General features: G+C 43.6%; 1 protein-coding gene across 1 annotated transcript in view; it reads left to right on the top strand.

Moving 5' to 3' along the window:
• The window catches only part of Frmd4b (FERM domain containing 4B), a 189,310-nt gene that overhangs the window by 79,127 nt on the left and 90,078 nt on the right, over positions 1–20,105 (top strand). Inside the window, 1 exon segment of the mRNA XM_040737352.1 lies at positions 4,603–4,687. Within this exon segment, the coding sequence (XP_040593286.1) occupies positions 4,603–4,687 (85 nt within the window).

The following is a 20,105-nucleotide window of genomic DNA, read 5'->3' as shown; positions in this document are numbered from 1 at the left end:
AGGAAAGAATTACATCACATTTGTTTGGGACATAAACTAGGAAGTCTATTCAACTCAGTTTGGATCATGGCTCCACCACTTCCTAGCTCTGTGGTCAAGAGAGGGGAACATTACATCTCTGTTCTTCCACCTTCTCATTTGCAGGAGGGGTTCAGAATTTGCTTCCTACTGAATCTAGTTTTACGGGGTGTGGTGATGTCTGTAGAAGAGCATTGTTATATTGCTGCTAGCACTCATTAGATTCCGTGGTTGCCAGCAAATGGGTTCCAATTGCAGCTAACACAGAAAGAAAACTCATTGCAGGAAAATGAACCTAACAAAGACTCAGAAGAGACAGAGTTTCGGTGGGACTATGGAGAGCAGGAACCAGAAGTAGGTGGCATGCATTAGGATGCTGCCAACAGGACAAGTAATTTAGGTGCCTTTATCTGTAGGTCATTTTACCAGTGTTACATTCCACAGCGAAGGACTGGTCTGGTTTAACATAGGTCACGTGCCTATACATTGGAGTGTTCTCCCTATCGTCCCAGGGTAGTCCCTTGCTCAGCCTCATTCATTCATATTCATCCAGTAGCCTTCTGGCTTTGCCTGTGTGATTTCCCACTGCCAATCGATGCAGTGCTATTGATTCAGACACAGAATTTAAGTTAAAAATGATGGAGGCAGAGGAGAAATCTGAATGAGAATTGGATTTTAAACAGAGTGAAAGAGTTGTTATGAATCTGTTAGTGGGAAAATCCATTGCATTTACAATGCTATTCTGGGAGAGGTACTCGCTGAAATAGTTCATAGTGACCATATCCAAGCATAATCATAAGCACGTTGCTTGTGGCTATATATGCTGCCTTTCCTCTATGGCATTGGTCTTTGAAGGAAAGCCTGTCCATCTTCAGTGTCTTTGAATGAGAATGGTGGGATAGAGTTGAACACCTTTTGAGTCAAACTGGTCATCACTCAGTCGACGATTCTATAGACAGATCTGAACATTTGTATTTGGCATTTACTTTCTCTAATTCTCTTCAACCTAAAAATGGAGATAAAATAATATGGAGAATTCTTGCACAGTGTCTGGCTCAGAGACGGTTCTAGATAAATCGTTGCTATTGTCATTACCAATACTATCATTATTGTCCTTAATTCCCCTATCATCTTTCTCAATGTCTGGTATCAATCAGGTATTCAATGTTTGATAAATGAACAATTTCTAGTTATATATAAATTCATGCACACTGGTGATTGATTGAATGATGATCTGTTGACAACGAATGAAATTGCTGTTGACAATAAAATTGCTGTTCTCTCAACAATTTACAAAATTAAATTTTTGGACAGTAGATATATATTGAATACAGAATGAGAGATTAAAAGGTAAAGGGGAATAGAATCGTAGAATTTGGGGGTGGAAAATGGGATTGTGGTATGACCTGGGGACTCAGGGCTAGGAGATCCCTGCCCTGGGAGAGCTTTTCCTTTCTGGATACCTTCAACCTTATACCTTAGTCTAAGATCTATCACCCGCTAGCTGTTGTCACGGGTGCTGGCTTTTCTCTTCGGAAAGCATAGACAAAACATATGTCCATACATGTTAACACAATTATGATCTCACTACTCTTGTTTCTCTCTGTGTTTATTAATATAACTCAGTTATTAACATAACTGAGATGGCTGCCATTACTGGTCAGAAAGAGAATCTGGTTAACAGCATTCTTAGCAGAGTCTATGGAACCCGAGTCAAACCTAGCCTGTTCTGCAAGCAGAGCTCTGAAGCTCTATGGCTGCATCTGTGAAAGGATGAAAGCAGCTGTTAAGATTGTGACTGTTAAATCAAAGAATGCATGGGAACCCTGAGCTCACCTGAGCTCACAAGCAGGAGCCCAGTCAACTGTCAGGTTCCTGATGCTGCCCTTTAGTCTCCTACTGAAAACCTGCTTGGGTTGACCTCACAGATAGACTCAGAGACTTAAAAAAAATACAAAGAAGCCTGGTGTGGTGACATAAGCAAGCCTTTGTTCCCAGTCTCCAGAGGCAGAGGCAGGCAGAACTCTGTGAGTTTGAGGCTAGCCTGATCTACATAGCAAGTTGCATGCCAACCATGTCCAGTGAGACCCAGTTTGAAAGCAAAACAAACAAACATAAAAACAGAAAGTGAGTAGAAAACCAAGGGTCACCACCAGCTGGCTGAATGAGATTAGAGGCAGCTGTCCATCTCCGCCCCACAGCAGCAGCCAGCCTCTGGTCCTCCTTCCCTGATATCCACCACCACAATGATGGGGCCACTCTCCTAAACCCCTGCTGTTTCCTCTCCCCTCCACATCCCTTCCCACTTCCTGTGGTTTCTGTTTTTTGCCTCTCTCAGCTTCCTTATCCTTCTTATCCCTCCTCTCCCACTCTCCAAGAAGCCTTTTGTATGTGATGAGTTTGCCCCTTTTCATACAATGAGAGGGCTCTCCTGGGTAGCACTGTCTCTCTTTTAGGCCACTTCATCACCTTGGTCCTCAGAGCTGTGGTCAAGATAAATAAAACAAAAAACAAAAACCTAAAACAACGAGAGAACACCCAAAATATCATGAATGCTGTCTTGGTGAAGGTCAAATTCTGGAGACTGCTTATCACACTGTGCAAAGAAGGCTCTGTTTGTATCTCCTGGATTTATTCTTTTGCTCAGCAGGATCTTGTGTCTTCTTGATCTACAGATACAGTTCAAAATCCATCACAACCTTCAAGCCTGCTTAAGACAGTAGGGTTTTGTTGAGCCTCAACAGCTAGAATTTACTGGGTTCCCACTATACTGGGCATTATACAGGGCACATCATTTGTTATCTGTCTCACAATCACAGGAGAGCCCTCCTAACAGTGTCAGTGGTGTTGCCTCATACACAAGGACGAGTTTAGACAGCTCACATGACTTCATTTTTGCTGTACAGTGGTGGTTCTCAACCTGTGGGTCTCACCCCCTTTGAGGGTCAAATGACCCTTTCACAGCAGTGCCTAAGACTATCTATGTATTAGATATTAACATTACATTTCATAACAGTAATCAAATTACAGTTATGAACTAACAACAAAAATAATTTTATGGTTGGGGGGTCACCACAACTTTTGGAACTGTATTAAAAGGTTGCAGCATTAGGAAGGTTGAGAACCACTGCTACATGGGAATCAGTAAGGAACAGGGGAGAGCTTTTCTTAGCAATTCTAAGATTATTTTTTTTTAACATTTTACACTTGGTATCTAATTTCAACTCTTCAAAACTATAAGTGCAATCATGATACCTACCTTGGTAAAGACCCCAGTAACTTACTCAAGACCATACGCCTAATCAGCAACAGAGGTGACTGACGTTCTAGATTTTTTCATACTCAAAAGCCTGTTTTCCTATAACCCTTATTTCCTTTCCTGCCTTCATACTTCTTAAAACCCAGGTCTCTCCAGCCTTCATTAATCTCACTTAGCAGTGAGCTAAACCCTTTTAAGTAAAAATATCCCAGATTTATTCTCCTGCTGAAGCCTCCCTTGACAAGTTAACACACAGAGATGGCATTTTCCAAACACCTTGCGATTCATCTCTGCGATGAATTCTTTTACAGCCTTTTCAGCTGCATTCATGGTTCACATATTTCATTAACAAGGAAGGAAAACAGGACCGAATGCCCAAGTCCCACTGTGACTTTGCAGGCCTGGGGATACTCATCCCCTACCATGGCCCTGGTTGTTGTGATTCTCACTGGCTTGAGAGCAAGTTCTTTTTGAGAGCAAGCTGTGTGAGCTGTCCTAGGAGAGTGTGTGTCTCTCCTGTACTATTATTCAACAACAAGGTCCGAGAACTCAAAAACCACAGAGACTCAGCACAGAGTGCCAGACCTCTCTGGCCAGCTTCAGCCAGGTGGGGGGGTGAAAACAGGCTAACACACTCAGTTTCCCTCCCTTCCCACCACAAAGCTGTCAGAGCTCCCCTGATCAAAAAGGAACTTTGGATCTGTAGGCTCACAAAGTGTACTAGGAAAATCTTAGAGAGGGCCTGAGGACTGGGGCCCAGAAGCCCCTAATTTGCATGAGAAAAGACCAACATTAATAGCTATGGGGAACTTGGCTTCCAGCCAAGGGAAACTAACTCCTCCTCCTTTCTAAGAGAAGGGACGGGGCCTAACTGTAACCATGAGGTGGTGTAAGGTGGGCCTGGAGCCCCCCACCCACCCCAACTCTGAGAACCACTGGGCCAGCAGCATGCCTTAAGGTTTGGATACGCCCCGCTTGCTCAGTCAGTCACTGATGCTTTTGGCTCTGGGCTTTTACCTGGCTTCTGTGCTGAAGACGCATGAGGCTTTCTGAGCTCCCTCCCAGCACATGGGGCAGGGAATAAGACACACAGTGTTTCGGGGGGGTCATGTTGAGTCTCCCTTTAACTCACATCCTACACACAGTTACGCTCTGTAGGCAATTCCATCTGCAGGTTTGTATGTGAGCGCTGAGGTGGCGGGCTGCGGCCACGGAGAAACAAAAGCACAGCCACAGGGACTTTTAATGTTGTCTTTGAGGAAATGAAATCATACTGAGAGAAGGAAATTAAGCCTAAAGAAACAAACTTCTGTACTGTCTTTCAGGTTCTACATCGAGAGCATATCCTTTCTAAAGGATAAGAACACGGTGGAACTGTTTTTCCTGAATGCAAAGGCCTGTGTACACAAGGTAAGGGGCTTGTTTGTGTTCATGGAATATTCCCCGACGACTCCGATATGGCCTTGTCTGCCTTTTCACTTCCAAACTAAAGAGAAAGAATGTAATCTGTCTCTGCGATCCACTTCCCAACCCACCCCTCCCCAGCTCATCTGTCCCCAGCTCACCCCTCCCCAGCCCTGCCCACTGCTCCCCAACCCACCCCTCTGCAGCCCACCCCTCTGCAGCCCACCCCTCCCCAACCCACCCCTTGTCCACCACCTCTCTCCAACCCAGACAACTGCTTCCCAGCCCATCCCTCCCCAGCCCACCCCTCCCCAGCTGACCCCTCCCCAGGCCACCCCTCCCCAGCCCTTCTTCTCAAGCTGTATGGTAAGCTGATGGCCACACCTCCACTCCGTCAGTGCTTCAAAGGCAGCTGAGGCTCCATGTGGAATGAGCGAGAAAGATGGGTGTGAGAAGCCTCTTCATTTTAGCATTTACCATAATTCAGAGCGCAGCCCCAGTCCCTATCCACCTGCCCATCCCTCTCCCACCTGAGCCCCACGGAAACAGAGCTGGCAGCTCAACCCCAAGTGCTCTCTCTGTGGTTCAGTTCTCTTTACCCATGGGATAGCAGGGGATGTATTCATTGAGGGACAGGTTTGAGAGGCAGGGGACGATCCAGGTTGAGGTGTAGCAGCCAGGTTGAACTGCCTGCCCAAACTTTGGTTTGCTTTGCTTCCATCTTGTATGGTGTGGGTATGGGCCTGGGGGGTGGGGTGGTTGGTTGGGTTTTGAGACAGTCTTGCTGTGCAGCACAGGCTCTTTTTCTTTTATTTATTTGTATTGTGTGTGCTGAGGTGCTGGGTTGCACATGCCACGGCACACATATGGAGGTCAGAAGGCGGCTTTCAGGGCTGGGGTCTGCTCTCTCCCTTTTTACATAAGTCATGGATAAAACTCGAAGTCTATCCTGAGCCGTCTCACGGGCCTCATAAACTGGGTATTTGTTCTGTTTGCATATACTATGATTAATTACAGGACTGGGTGCAAATCTGTCACCTCCTATTAGTTTTACTTTTTCTGACTTCTTTCGAATTGGGGGGGGTGAGATTCATGTATCTGAATGTGTGTGAAAGACAGCTCATGCCTGCCATAGCACGTATGCTATGTCGGAGGACAGCCTTGGGGACTGACGCTCACCTTCTACCTTCTCTGAGACAGTATTCACCACCCTGTATCTGCTAGGCACGCTTGCCCTTCAGTCCCCAGCTACGCTACCTAACATCTCATACAAGCACTGGAATTACACGGGCAACTGTGCCAGACTCTCTGTGACTTCTGAGGCTTAGTGCATGCCTGGCAAGGGATTTACAGTCTCCCCAGACTTTTATTGAGTGTTTTATGATTTCATTTTACCTCCTTTGTTGGATTGGCTCTGAATCTTTATTTTGTTATTTTTATAATCGCTTAGAGTTTACAGTATACATCTCACGAATGGTGTAAGACCCCCCCCCCTACCTGTCGGTGTAGGAGATTTCCAGCAAGCCTCAATTTTGGCTGCTGTGTAGGTGCTGGGGACATCAATACTTTGTATGAACTTTTGATCGCCTTCAAAAAATATAAAAATGCTATAAAAACATTTATCAGTGGAGCCTCCATTTCTGTTGCCTGACTCCATCTTTCTTCTTCCTGAAATACACTGAGTAACATTCTCTGATGTGTGACAATCTGTTAGTGATTTATTCTCTTAGCTACAGTGTTTTTGTTTGTTTGTTTGTTTGGGGTTTTTGTTGTTGTTGTTTGAGACAAGGTTTCTCTCTATAGCCCTGGCTGTCCAGGAACTCACTCACTCTAGACCAGGCAGAGATCCACCTGCCTCTGCATCCTGAGTGCTTGGAAAAAGGCGGGCGCCACCACCGCCAGTCTGTCTTCAGTTTTTAAAGGAGAGTTCACAGGATATAAAGTGAACCTTGGCAGTTTTTCATTTCTAAGGAGACAGTGATTTGTTTGGATTCCACTTGTGTCACTGCTGAGTCGTCTGTGGTTCAGTGTGTCACATGAGTGTCTGTGGTTCAGTGTGTCACACGAGTGTCTGTGGTTCAGTGTGTCACACGAGTGTCTGTGGTTCAGTGTGTCCCTCCAGTGTCTGTGGTTCAGTGTGTCACATGAGTGTCTGTGGTTCAGTGTGTCACATGAGTGTCTGTGGTTCAGTGTGTCACATGAGTGTCTGTGGTTCAGTGTGTCACATGAGTGTCTGTGGTTCAGTGTGTCACATGAGTGTCTGTGGTTCAGTGTGTCACATGAGTGTCTGTGGTTCAGTGTGTCACACGAGTGTCTGTGGTTCAGTGTGTCACACGCGTGTCTGTGGTTCAGTGTGTCACACGCGTGTCTGTGGTTCAGTGTGTCACATGAGTGTCTGTGGTTCAGTGTGTCACATGAGTGTCTGTGGTTCAGTGTGTCACACGAGTGTCTGTGGTTCAGTGTGTCACACGCGTGTCTGTGGTTCAGTGTGTCACATGAGTGTCTGTGGTTCAGTGTGTCACATGAGTGTCTGTGGTTCAGTGTGTCACATGAGTGTCTGTGGTTCAGTGTGTCACATGAGTGTCTGTGGTTCAGTGTGTCACATGAGTGTCTGTGGTTCAGTGTGTCACATGAGTGTCTGTGGTTCAGTGTGTCACATGAGTGTCTGTGGTTCAGTGTGTCACACGAGTGTCTGTGGTTCAGTGTGTCACACGCGTGTCTGTGGTTCAGTGTGTCACACGCGTGTCTGTGGTTCAGTGTGTCACACGAGTGTCTGTGGTTCAGTGTGTCACATGAGTGTCTGTGGTTCAGTGTGTCACATGAGTGTCTGTGGTTCAGTGTGTCACACGCGTGTCTGTGGTTCAGTGTGTCACATGAGTGTCTGTGGTTCAGTGTGTCACATGAGTGTCTGTGGTTCAGTGTGTCACATGAGTGTCTGTGGTTCAGTGTGTCACATGAGTGTCTGTGGTTCAGTGTGTCACACGCGTGTCTGTGGTTCAGTGTGTCACATGAGTGTCTGTGGTTCAGTGTGTCACATGAGTGTCTGTGGTCCAGTGTGTTACATGAGTGTCTGTGGCTCAGTGTGTCACACAAGTGACTGTGATTCAGTGTGCAACGTGTCTTTTTTCTCTTGCTGCCTTTCCACATTTCCACTCTAGGCAGTTTGATTGTAACATACTTTGATACAACTTCTTAGTGTTTCCTGTGACTTAAATGTCTTGGGTTTTTAGGTTTATTATTTATATTAAATTTAGAAAGGGGTGTATATGGAGAGGTAAGGTATATGTGTGTGTTTAGGTATATGTTGGTCATATGTGTGCTAATGCTAGTGCATATGTGTGCATTTGGAGATCAGAGGTCAATCTTGGATGTCTTTCTTCAGGAACCATCCACCTTGCATTTCGAGACACAGTTTCTCCTTAGGACATGGAACTCACCAATTTGGCTGAGCTGGGTGACCAATAATTTCCTTGTGACCTGTTTTTTGTTTGTTTGTTTGTTTTGTATTGTTTTGTTTTTTTCGAGAGAGGGTTTCTCAATAGCTCTGGAGCATGTCCTGGAACTCCCTCTGTAGACCATGCTGGCCTCAAACTCACAGAAATCCACCTGTCTCTAACTCCTAAGAGCTAGCATTAAAGGTATGTGCCACCACCCGGCTGAGACTTGTTTGTTTTTTTGTTCGTTTGGTTTTTGTTTTGTTTTGTTTTTCTGACTCCAGATATCTGGGTATATAAAATAGGCATAGAGATTATTGATAGCAAAACATATAGAATTTTATTTTAATACAATTATTTGTTATACACTTTTTCATCATTTTTAAAGATAAAAGTAATTTGTCTATCAATGTGATGGATATGTTTCTTTATTTTTGCATATAGAATTTAGTCTGGGCTGAGTAGTAGACACTGAAAGATATAGAGACTCTTCAACATTTTCCATAGTTGATTAATATTTTGATTTTATAATTGTCAGGACTGAGAACACTGTTTCACACAACTATGGGATGAAAATGGCAGAAGTATGTCTAGGGTCATTTGAGGAATTGTTGGAAATGTGGTCCTAACCCCAAGTGCTGAAATGCTTTTTATGAAACTCAAGCCAACAACTCAACAGTAGTTTTTAAAGTCAAATGCTCTAACACAATACAACCCTAGGATGCACTGGTTTGATACTTACACAGGAATCATGGTAGGAAAATATTAGAAGTCTCTGTACTCCACTACCCTTCTGTAAGAGGAGACACAGTAAACACATTGCAGTTCCCAACACTCCATTGTTAACTGTGGTTATCCAGTTTCAGACGTTGTTGGTGGCTGGTTGTTATGTAAGGATTGTACAGGGCAAAGTGTGCCTGTCGTGTGTCCGGACTGAGCCTGCAGTGATGGAGAGTGATGCTGCATAGTCGAGTATCTCCTGAAACATCCGGCTTCTTACCGTGACTGTAAATCGGGCTTTGGTTGTGGCACATTCAGAAAACAATTACTGTGGCCAGATTCTTTTCCCTTTCTTGCTTTTTTTCTTTCTTTCTTTTTTTTGCAAATCTCGTGTTCAGCCATGTTACTCCCACAATCTCAGGAGCTGGTCTTAGACTATTAGAAGTGACTCTGAGGTTTAAGTTGTTAAGTTGTTCCTTTATTTTCATTTCGATTTGGGTTATTTTGTTTTGCTTTGTTGGGTATTGTGTTGTCTGCTTCACCTGTGTGTGCATACAAGGTTGAGGGAGGGGGTCTGTGTGTGTGTGTGTGTGTGAGAGAGAGAGAGAGAGAGAGAGAGAGAGAGAGAGAGAGAGAGAGAGAGAGAGAGAGAGAGAGAGAGAGAGCGTGCATGACTGTGTGTGTGTGATCTTACGTAGTTTCTGTTGCTACATCTTCAGTTCTGCTCTTCCTTCGCAACCTTCACTAATCACATCTGGTGTAACCTTCACTAATCACATCTGGTGTGGTAGAGTGTTTATTGTTAGAAGGATTTTTTAGAAACATGTTTCACGGGTCATATGTGACTAGTTAACTTTGGACAGTATAAAATGTAATCATTGTAACTTTTTTCATATCTTTGGCTGCTAAGTCTAATTTATGCCTCAGTTCTGGGTGGCTTCAATTGGTTTCACTTTCTGGTCGTGTTTTGCCAGCCTGGTAATATGTGATTGCATGCTAAATGTTCTTATCTTTAAATTTTTAATTTCATTTTTAATTATAAGTATATAATGATTTGCCTGATTTGTGTGCTGAGACTTGAACTCAAGTCTTTTAGAAGAGTAAGTAACCAGTGCTCTCAGTTGGTGAGCCATCTCCACAATGCCCCAGATGTTACTAATTTTACCTTGTGAATGCTACTTGCTTTTGTCAACCAGTAGCTACACTTCACATTTGTTTCCAAGTACGCTTTAGTTGTTAGGATACACTCAGTTGTTTTGTTTTTTTCAGACTTAGTTTTAGGATTTGGTAAGTGTGCCCAGAGCAGAACTCACTGTAAACCAGCTATTCCCCATTGCTGAGGCAAGACTTTCCTGGGTTTGCCTCAGCAGGGCCCCAGGAATGACAAGCTTCCTAGTCTTCCAACAAGCACCATTTCCAACCCCCTATGAGGAGCGAGCACTGTTCCCTTTCACGGTTCCCATATTCAGGTAATCCTTCATACAGAGTGGTTGGTAGTCTGCTCAGGTGTCCCTGAGCCCCTCTCTCGCTGCCTGCAAGCCCCTCCCTCTTCCTCTGGCCCTCTGTTCTGCAAATTCCTTTCATTTTAGTCCTTTCATTTTCATCTTCCAACTCCTCAACTCAAGGTGTCTGCTATGTTCCATTATGTTCATAGTCTGGACATCTCAGCAGTAAGTAGGGACAATATGAGAGTTCCCTTGTTCAAGGTTCACTGTTTTTGTTGCCGAATGCTCAGTGCTTTGAAAACTGCTGAGGTTGTTTGTTTGTTTGTGGGTTTGGGTGAGGTTTTTCAGATAAGAGAAGACAATCTTGGTTGAAAGCTGGAGTATTCGAAGCAGAATCTTTGGTTAGTGCTAGGAAGAAAAACAAATGTTCCTACACTGAAACTTTACTATAACCCTTTCTTTTGAGGTTCCAGTTTCCCTAAACGTTGACTGGTGAGTCAACACCAATCCCCAAATGCAGCATTTACTGAGTTGAGAAAGTACCCTGTAACCACCCTGGTCATCCTCCTGTGTAGAGGATATGGTCACCCTATGTGATGTCTTCACTGCCAGGCTGACCATGTTCCAACAGAATGACTTTCTCCATTGCTTGTTTGCTCTACTGTTAAAGAAAAAGAAAGATTTAAAGCCTAAAGTTTTAAAATTCTGTTTCTCGTGCTGCTTTATATACTAAACTCTGCTTGTCTTGTGGAATAAAGCAAAGCAGATCTTTTCATCTCATGCCATCATACTCTGTCAGTTACAGGTGCTCCTTTCTTAATGGGAGTTTTCTCATGCCTTTTCAGAGAAGTTAGAATACTTGCTGTTATTTTAGAAACAGGATCTCACTATATATAGCCCAGATTCATATCAAACTCACAGCAACCCACCTGCCTCAGTCTCCCAAATGATGGGGTTACGAGCATGTGTCACCATGCCTAGCTAGAATTTTTATAAAACATAATATTGACTATTATTATATGTACGTGTGTGAAGCTATTGTTCTGATAGTTATTTTTTAATCAAGTGTTAGGAATTTAGAGTGGATATTTTCTATGTAGTTAGTGTACAGACCCATGCCAGTCAAAAGAGAATGTTCATAGAACAGAATGACTGTCAGTCCAGTTTTAAATAATTTCTTCAAGTGTCTGATTAAGGATATTTGACATAAGAAATGTCAACCGAACCATGGCCATAGAAATAAACAAGTTTTATGAACACATAGCCCCAGCTGTGGAACATGTGTAGGAGGATTTATTGATTGGCAAAAGTGAGTCAGTGGTGTTGACAACTCTTATGAATTGGGGCTTACTGCTATATCTCAGAGTGAATGAACTTCCCTCCACAGTGTATAGGACAAGATGTGCTCCATCTCTCTTCCAGCCCCCACACATAATTCTTCATCTTTGCCAAGAAGCTTCCCTTAACTTGTTATTTTTTCCTTCCACACAGGACAGAATGAGCCAGATGAGAGAGCTCATGTCAACAAAGCCACAATGTTGACATACTTCATTATAAGAAATATGACTATAAGATTTAATAGAATAGCTGGAGCTCTGCACATTGATATAAAAATTGGTTTATATTCACCAGATTCAGCTTCAGTAATATGTCATCTGAAATGCCGGTGGTTTTGTAAATATCATTGCCCATATGCATTGTGAATATGCCATTGGTGACCTTTAACTGTGTTGAAAGAAATACCTCACTTCTGACTTTGAGTATCCAGGAGAGTCTGGAAAAAAGATAAAGATTTTTCTTTTTTGTTTACCGAAAAGCATATTCATATGCACAATTTAACACAACTTTGGCATTCAGTAACTGCTCCTAGCTATCCAGTAAGTAAATATGAAGAGTTTATGATCAACATGTCTTACTTCCTAAGCAGTCAAGAAATAACAAAAGTGGCCAGATGTGGTGGTATGTGCCTGTTACTGTAGTACTTGGGACATGGAAGCAGGAAGCTCAGGAGTTCAAGACCAGCCTCTGATCCATTATGAGTTGAAGGCCAGCCTGGACAACATGAGACTCTATCTCAGAAAAGACATAAACAGAGGTAGAATTTTTCAGAGGGGAGAAATACATGACAGTGTCTGGGCATTTACACTTACTGTAGTTTATACTAGAGGAATTATTGATGACATTTATCTGTGCTGTGGCCAACTTCAATTATAGTCATCGGGAAAGGATGACTGAGATAGATTAATTCTGCTCTCACCTTCTTTGGGGAAACTTCTTTATGTGCTAGGCAGCTGTTAATTGCCGAGTCACATAGCTAACTGATCAAAGTGCTGAGATTAAGTGACAATTGATGCTCAACCCTAAATGAGACATCTGTGTCAACTACAAGAAAGCTGAGGTAACACCACGGAAGAGGGGCAGAAAGAATGTAGGAGCTGGAGGATGGGGAGTAGGGTGCTGTGAGATGCTACCTTCTGGACCTGGTACGGCCATTGCACTCATAAACTCCTGCAGCCATGGTCACCTAAGTGAGGTGAGGCCAATGGATCAGTCAACAGTCCAGTAGGCAGCACTAACTGCATTTAGTGGATTTCAGAAAAAAAGGGAAAGGACCGAAGATGGGAGAGAGATGTGTTGAAGAATGTTCTCCTCCTTCTCCTTCTTCTTCCTTTTCAGGCAGTGTCTTACTATATAGTGTTGACTAGCCTGGAATTTTCTATGTAAACCAGGCTGGTCTTTAATTCATAGAGATCTTCCATGCCTCTTCAGGGAACAAAGGCAGGCACCACCACTCCCAGCACTAGAATTATTCCTGTAAGAAGATTAATGATAATATTTTTGTACAGAGATTTCATGTCCAGTCTAATTTTTTAGTCAACTGCCCATGTCCAGTCTAATTTTTTAAAGCAATCTCTAATATTTCAGGTGTCAATTAAAGATCAGTTGTCACCTTACAGAAAACTAATTGTGACTTAGGTTAAGTAGCTCAGTTGATTGAGTGGTTATCTAGCATGCACAGGACCCTAGACCCTGCACTGCAGAAATCAGTCCTGGGAGCACAAGAATGTAATTGCCCCACTATGGAGGTAGAGGCAGGAGGACAGGAAGCTCGAGGTCATGTTCCTCTGTATAGTGAGTTTTAGATTAATGTATGACACCTGAGACCCTATCTCAAAACAAAAGGAGATAAGAACTAGTGTTTGTTTATTTGAGACAAGGTCTAATTATGTAGCCCAGGCTGGCCTCCAATATATAATCCTGATTCAGCCTCGCAAATGGTAGAATTACAAGTGTGTGCCAGCATAGCCAGAAGAAAGAAAGTTCTTAGACTTCAGTTGTGAAGCATTGGTGTGCAAACCAAACTCAGCCATGGCTGGGCCTGAGAACACAAAAGAGCATGCTCATGAGAACACAGGAGAGCATGTTCATGAGAACATGGGAGAGCATGTCTATTTAGCAGGCATGTACTTGGAGCCTGTGTGTCCTATATTGGTTTGTGGCTATTTACCGCTGGAGATACCCAGAAGACTTCTTAACTCTTCTTCTGATATTTTAAATTCAAATGTAAACATCAGGGAAAATTAAATATTTTTCCTCTGGAAAAGAAAAATAAAGAACATCTACCCTAGTAGTAGTTTTGACAAAGCCCCATTTCCTGTGTGGCTGTCTCGTTAAAGAGTGCAGATGATGGCATGCCTCTGTTTGCTGTCCCTCATTCCCAGCGGCAGTTTGAGGTGTGAGAAAATATCAAGTGATAGTATTCGTTGACCCTAACATTCACCATTTTTTATGGTGAGGTTTCAGTGTGAGGTCTACCTTGGGCCTATGCTAGATATGTGGTTTAAAATGGTGTTCAACCCACAGACAGCTTGCTCAGGATAACATGGTGAGGTTAGGGTACCAGTTCTCATCATGTGATCTGTGAATTCTTCTATCTGATTTACACCCAATATTCATTATTGCTTAAACAGTGGAAGCAGGGTGTTGCAATGTGTGCCCTTAATTCCTGTACTGGGGAGGCAGAGGCAGGCAGAACTCTGTGAGTTCAAGGCTAACCCAGTCCACAGCAAGTTTCAGGCTAGCCAGGATTACATCATGAGACCCTGTCCTATCCCCACACTAAAAAGAAAAATAGCTATTTTTATTTGTATGTGCTTATATGGTGTGTGTGTGTGTGTGTGTGTGTGTGTGTGTTATGTGTGATGTGTCAGTCCTCACTTTCCATCTTGATTGAAGGGAGGTCTCATGTTGTTCATGGCTGCACTATTTACGCCAAGTCTGTTAGCACTGGAACTTCCAGGGGATTCTGCTGTCTGTCTCCCATGATCACCATAGGAGTGTTGTGATTACAGACACTCATCACCATGTGTTCACACATGCGTTCTGTGGGCATCAGCTTCTCACTGTAAGTTCTTTTAGCCTCTAAGCCATCATCTCCCTGGCTCCCCCAACTTCTCATTATCAATGAGTAGGTTCGTGCCTTCCTGCCTGTCTCCAGCCACAGACTCGGGGTGTGGAAGGAGTGAAAAGTCAGCCTTGTGAGCAAGGATTTCAGTGGATCTTTTGCACACATAAATGGAAAAGCCCTCGGGCTTTGCTTGTGTTCAGCCTGTAGAATGCATACTGTGTTAGATGAGCCCAGAAAGACACAGGAGTCTAGGAATAACCCTTCTCAAGTCGGCTCTTCAGTTTTACTCCGTGGGCTTGCTTTGAGATTTCCCTTTAAGGGAAATAGAGAGGATATGGTGGCTCATACCTATAATCCCAGCACTTGGGAGACTGAGGTGCTGGGTAGAAGGATGAACGTGGGTTGGTGCATGGCTGGGTCTGGGCTACAGTGTGAGTCCCCGGTCAGCTTGGGATAGAGTAAGAGCTTGACTTAAAAATCAACAAATATGAATGTATGAAATTCACTCCTTTCCTAACGGGAAGGAGAGAAATGAATGAAGAGCCCCTTCAATGCTCCAGCTGTTGGGTGCGCAGGGCATGTTGTTGAATTTGATCCCCGCAGGAGTTCATGAAGGAGATTTGGGATGCTGTCCTACAAATTAAAGACAGGAGACACAGACCAGATTTTAATCATGGGAATAGTAAGCGAGAAAGGTGTCCCTGGAGTTAGACTAGTGGCAGACTTGGCCTTGGTGGTACACGCCTTTAATCCCAGCACTCGGGAGGCAGAGGCAGTCGGATCTCTGTGAGTTCGAGGCCAGCCTGGTCTGCAGAAAGAGTTCCAGGACAGCCTCCAAAACACTAAGTACCTTTACCTGATGAACCATCAGACCAGCCCAAATCCTGTCTCTCAATGAAGAATTACCTACCTCATGAGAGTCATGCGGTATCTTTAGTTTGGGCTTTCTCTTTCCTATGTACATTACATACAAGATGACTTCCATGGGTAAGGCTTGAGGACAAAGTTCCCTCCTCTGAAAAGACTCTTCAGAAGTGCATTAGCCCTTGTGTTGAACAGAGCCTCCAAGGTAGTGAGAAACTACCCTTACTGATCAACCAATCCAAGAAGAAGCATGTTTCTGTCTGAGTCATCATTCAAGTGGGATCCCTGGACCTGTTCAGCTTCCCTGGTGAGAGCACAGCGGGCACACCTCACCTCTGAAAAACAGCCACCTGTGCCAGCTGGGGATGGTGTGGAAATGCTGAAACCCACATGGAGGGAACTGTGGGAGTTGCCTGTGTGCCAGCTGTGGTCCACATGGAGAAACCAAAGGAAACAGGACAGGTTATGATGCCTACAGGCTTTCCTGACCATGTGTGAAATGCAGTGGTACCTAGACTTTACCTGGAGCACTGAACCCAGGCTGGGCAAATTATGATAGCATTGGCTGTCTTGTCTCTTTTCGTGTGCATAGAATCATGGTAAGTATCCACGGAGCCCAGTACCTTCTCTCTCTAAGTCCATGATCTTGTGGGAAAACAACAAAAACAGACAGAACATAAGAACAAGCAAGCCCATGGTTTGTTCTCTGGTGGTGATCAGACACCCCAGTGGCTTGCCTCCGAAGAATCGGGAGAACAGTAATTTGCTAAAGTTGTTGAATGTCTCCCGAAGACCCAAGCATTAAAGCTTTGTCCCCGGAGCCGGGCGGTGGTGGCACACGCCTATAATCCCAGCACTCGGGAGGCAGAGGCAGGCGGATCTCTGTGAGTTCGAGGCCGGGCTGGACCGATAGCCTCCAAAACAATACAGAGAAACCCTGTCTCGTAAAAACCAATAAATAAATAAATAAATAAATAAATAAAAAAGCTTTGTCCCCGGGTGCCACAATTAATAAGTGGTGGGAACTTTAAGTTGTGGCATCTAGTAAGAAGCTCTTAGGTCACTGGAGGCACATTGTTGATTGGGATGCAAGACCCCAATAACCTCATCTTTTACTTTTACTTTGCTTCCTGGCCAAGAAGACAGTGATTTTGGTCTGTAACACTGTTTTCCTGCACTGTGGAGCCTCGTCAGTGGTTCAGTCTTTTGTGGTCTGAAACCTCCAAAACCATGAGTCAATGTATGTCTGTATGTATGTATGTATGTATGTATGTATCTGTCTGTCTATCTACCTGTCCATCCATCTGTATTTAGTGTGCTGACGGAAAGCTGAGCCACACACAGCACTCTCTGCTAAGAGCTTATCACGTATCAGGGACTGGCTTAGCACAGTCAATGAGGATGTATAACTGCTTTAACAAATAAGGAAGGGGAGGCATGAAAAGAGGAAATAATTTGATAAGTATGAAATTGCTCATTAATGGAGTGATCAGACCTAGGGAGACTGGCTCCAGAAACCATATTATTTATCTTTCTGTTTTCTTTCTAGTAAAACGATTATTGTACTCTGTTAAGGACTAGGGCCTCTGATGAACGTTGCCTTATCATTATCATAGCTATTACTTTTATACTTCTTGCAACCTAAAAATGCTGTCTTCATCAGGTTTTGATCTCTTGCATATTTTTAAGATTTACTATTACCTCACAGTTCCAGGGATCTTGCAGAAACTGGACATGTCTGTAGCCTCCAGGTAGTACTTGTTCCTCTTTCCTTGGAAAATATAAAAAAAAAAGACATTCAAAACATTTTCTTAGTTCTACAATATAGAATTAAGATTTCGCAATTAACACACACATAAATAATGTACTTCAAATAAACAGCTTTAAAAAAAAAGCAAAATCCTATGTGAGAGCGGTGAGAAAGACCAGCAGATAAAAATGCTTGCTGTGCAAGCCTGAGTTCAGTGCCTGGAGTCCATATGAAGGTGGAATGAAAGAATTGAATCTACGGTTATGCCCTGGCCTCTCAGATGTGCCCTGGCATGCATTCCATGGACATATGTGCACATGCATACACACTAGCTTTTAAAATTGATTTTCTAAGGGCTGAGGAGGTAATTCAGTGGTAGAACTTGCATAGTATACCTAGGAACGTGGTATAAGATTCTCAACACAATTTAATTTTTCAGGCCAATATGAGCTTAAGACTGAGTGTTGGGCTTGGTGGCACACAGCTATGACCCTAGCACGTGGGAAGTGGAGGCAGGAGAATCACAAGAAATTGCCGCCAATCTTACTAGCATAATGAGACCCTTTCTCAAAAAAGACACTGGGACTTGGGGACATGTCTGGCAGGATAAGGGCACCTGCTACCAAATCCGAGGACCTCGGTTCTGTTCCCTGGACCCACAGAGTGAAAGGAGAGACTCCTGTTGGATGTCCTCTGGCATGCATTCATGCTCCCACACGTACATGGTCACACACAATAAATAAACGTAGTAAAAAAATTGTAAAGACTGTCAATGTTATACCATTTTCACGGAAATACCACAGATAAAACCTAGGTGTGTTCCGATTACTTGTTGTTACTGTTTTCCGAGTGTTTTTGTTTATTTTTAGCTGACTTACAAAGTTCTGGCTTCATTGTGGCATTTTCACACAGATGTGTCATTTTCCTTGCTCTTATTTGCCCCATTCCTCAGCACTGAGCCCTACCCCAATATTTTTTCCTTTAAATGGAGCATCTTTGAAGTCAGTGAGAGACACTGAGCTAGGTGCCATGCCAGCCAGTACCTCCTGTCCCATGCACTTAGTAGCAGAAGACAGTCTGTCAACACAGAGGACACAGTGGCCCAGCCGGTCAGGCCTCCTGGGTATCGCTGCACACCCTTTTAACTACTCACCTCTCTGTGTTTTAAATAAATGTGGAAATGCAGGTGAGCCCAACGTTAGTAACCCAGTTAAATAAATGAGCTTCTGCAAGGACAAGCAACACTGTTTATTTTTGTCTTTCGTCTTACCCCATTTCTCAACCCAGACTCCATACGGTGTGCTCTTTCATTAGTAGACTGGAGAAGCCTGGGCCTGGCATGCCAAGCCTCACTTTCACTGATGGTGTGTTGCACAATGTCCCCAGAATCTCAATGCCATTTGCATTGAAGCGTGTGAATCTGGAGGCTTCGAAGTTCTCTTACAAGCCTGGCTGTTTATGGAAGGTCATCTGGCCACTTGGAGCAAGACGAGGGATCCATCTTTACAGGGCCTACTGAGTCTATGCAACCACAGGCTCTATTGAAAAACAATAAGTAAGCTGAGCATGGTGGCGCACACCTTTTATCCATATACTCTGGAGGCAGAGGCAGACAGATCTCTGAGTTCAAGGCCAGCCTGGACTGATCTACAGCACAAGTTCCAAAATAACCAGGATTATACAGAGAAACCCTGTCTCAAAAAACAGTTAACAAACAAAAACAAAAACAAAACAAACAAACAAAACCCAGCCTTCTCAAAAAGACACTTTGTTTACTTGTATTTTGAGGTGAGGTCTCACTATAGCCCAGGCTGGCCTTCCACTTCTGATCTTCCTGCCTCAGCTTTCCCAGTGGTAAGATGACAATAGTGTGGAGCCATGCCCAGTTTCAGCATAAATTTTTTAAATAAGTAAATAAATAAAAGTTTCTTCCCACCATTATTTCTAATAGCAGGAAACCAGAAATTATGTAAATGTATTTCAACATGAACTAGTTAAACAAATAGCAAGCCACTCACACGGTAGGGTGCTGACTCTATTGACAAGAGTATTTGAGCTCTCCTTGACTGACGTGGAAATAAGGATAAATGCTGTTAGGCTTCAAATGGATTAAGCTACAGAACATTGAGTACAGTGTGGTTAGGTTTAACTGAACTGTTTACTTACCTTTCCAAGAATGCATCATAGGAAATGGGAAGTGTGTAGCATCATATGCACCTTTCTTAATGCTGGGAGAGACTTGGGGGGAAGTTTTGGTTTTCATGTTAATACACTTCATACTTTTAATTTTATAACCTCAACTGAATTTTCTAGCTATTTGAATAGATGAGTGTGTGTATGTGTTTGTGTGTGTCCACATGTGAGAGTGTGTATGCATATGAGTTCCTGTGTAGGTACATGTTTATGCATGTGCTTGTGCACCTGTGCATGCAGAGGCCAGAGGTTAATGTCAAGTATATTCCTCAGTCACTCTCTGCCTTTTTGAGGGGCTAGAGTTGTGTTTCGCTGAATTTAGACTGGCTAGCCACTGAGCTAAAAAGAGCCTCCTGTCTCCACTCCCCAGCTCTGGGATTATAGACATGCATTTCTACATATACTACCTTGCTCTTTTCCTTTTTTAAGAGGGCACCAGATCTTATTATAGATGGCTGTAAGCCACTATGTGGGTGCTGGTACTTGAACTCAGGACCTCCGGAAGGCAGCCAATGCTCTTAACCTCTGCGCCATCTCTCCAGGCCCCTCCTCTTCTCCTTTTATGTGTGCCAAAGACCTAACTGATATCCTCATCCCTGCATGATAAGCG

This window comes from Mesocricetus auratus, unplaced genomic scaffold (assembly GCF_017639785.1).
Source record: "Mesocricetus auratus isolate SY011 unplaced genomic scaffold, BCM_Maur_2.0 Super-Scaffold_100676, whole genome shotgun sequence".
NCBI lineage: Eukaryota > Metazoa > Chordata > Mammalia > Rodentia > Cricetidae > Mesocricetus > Mesocricetus auratus.
This window is presented reverse-complemented; position numbering and strand designations above follow the sequence as displayed.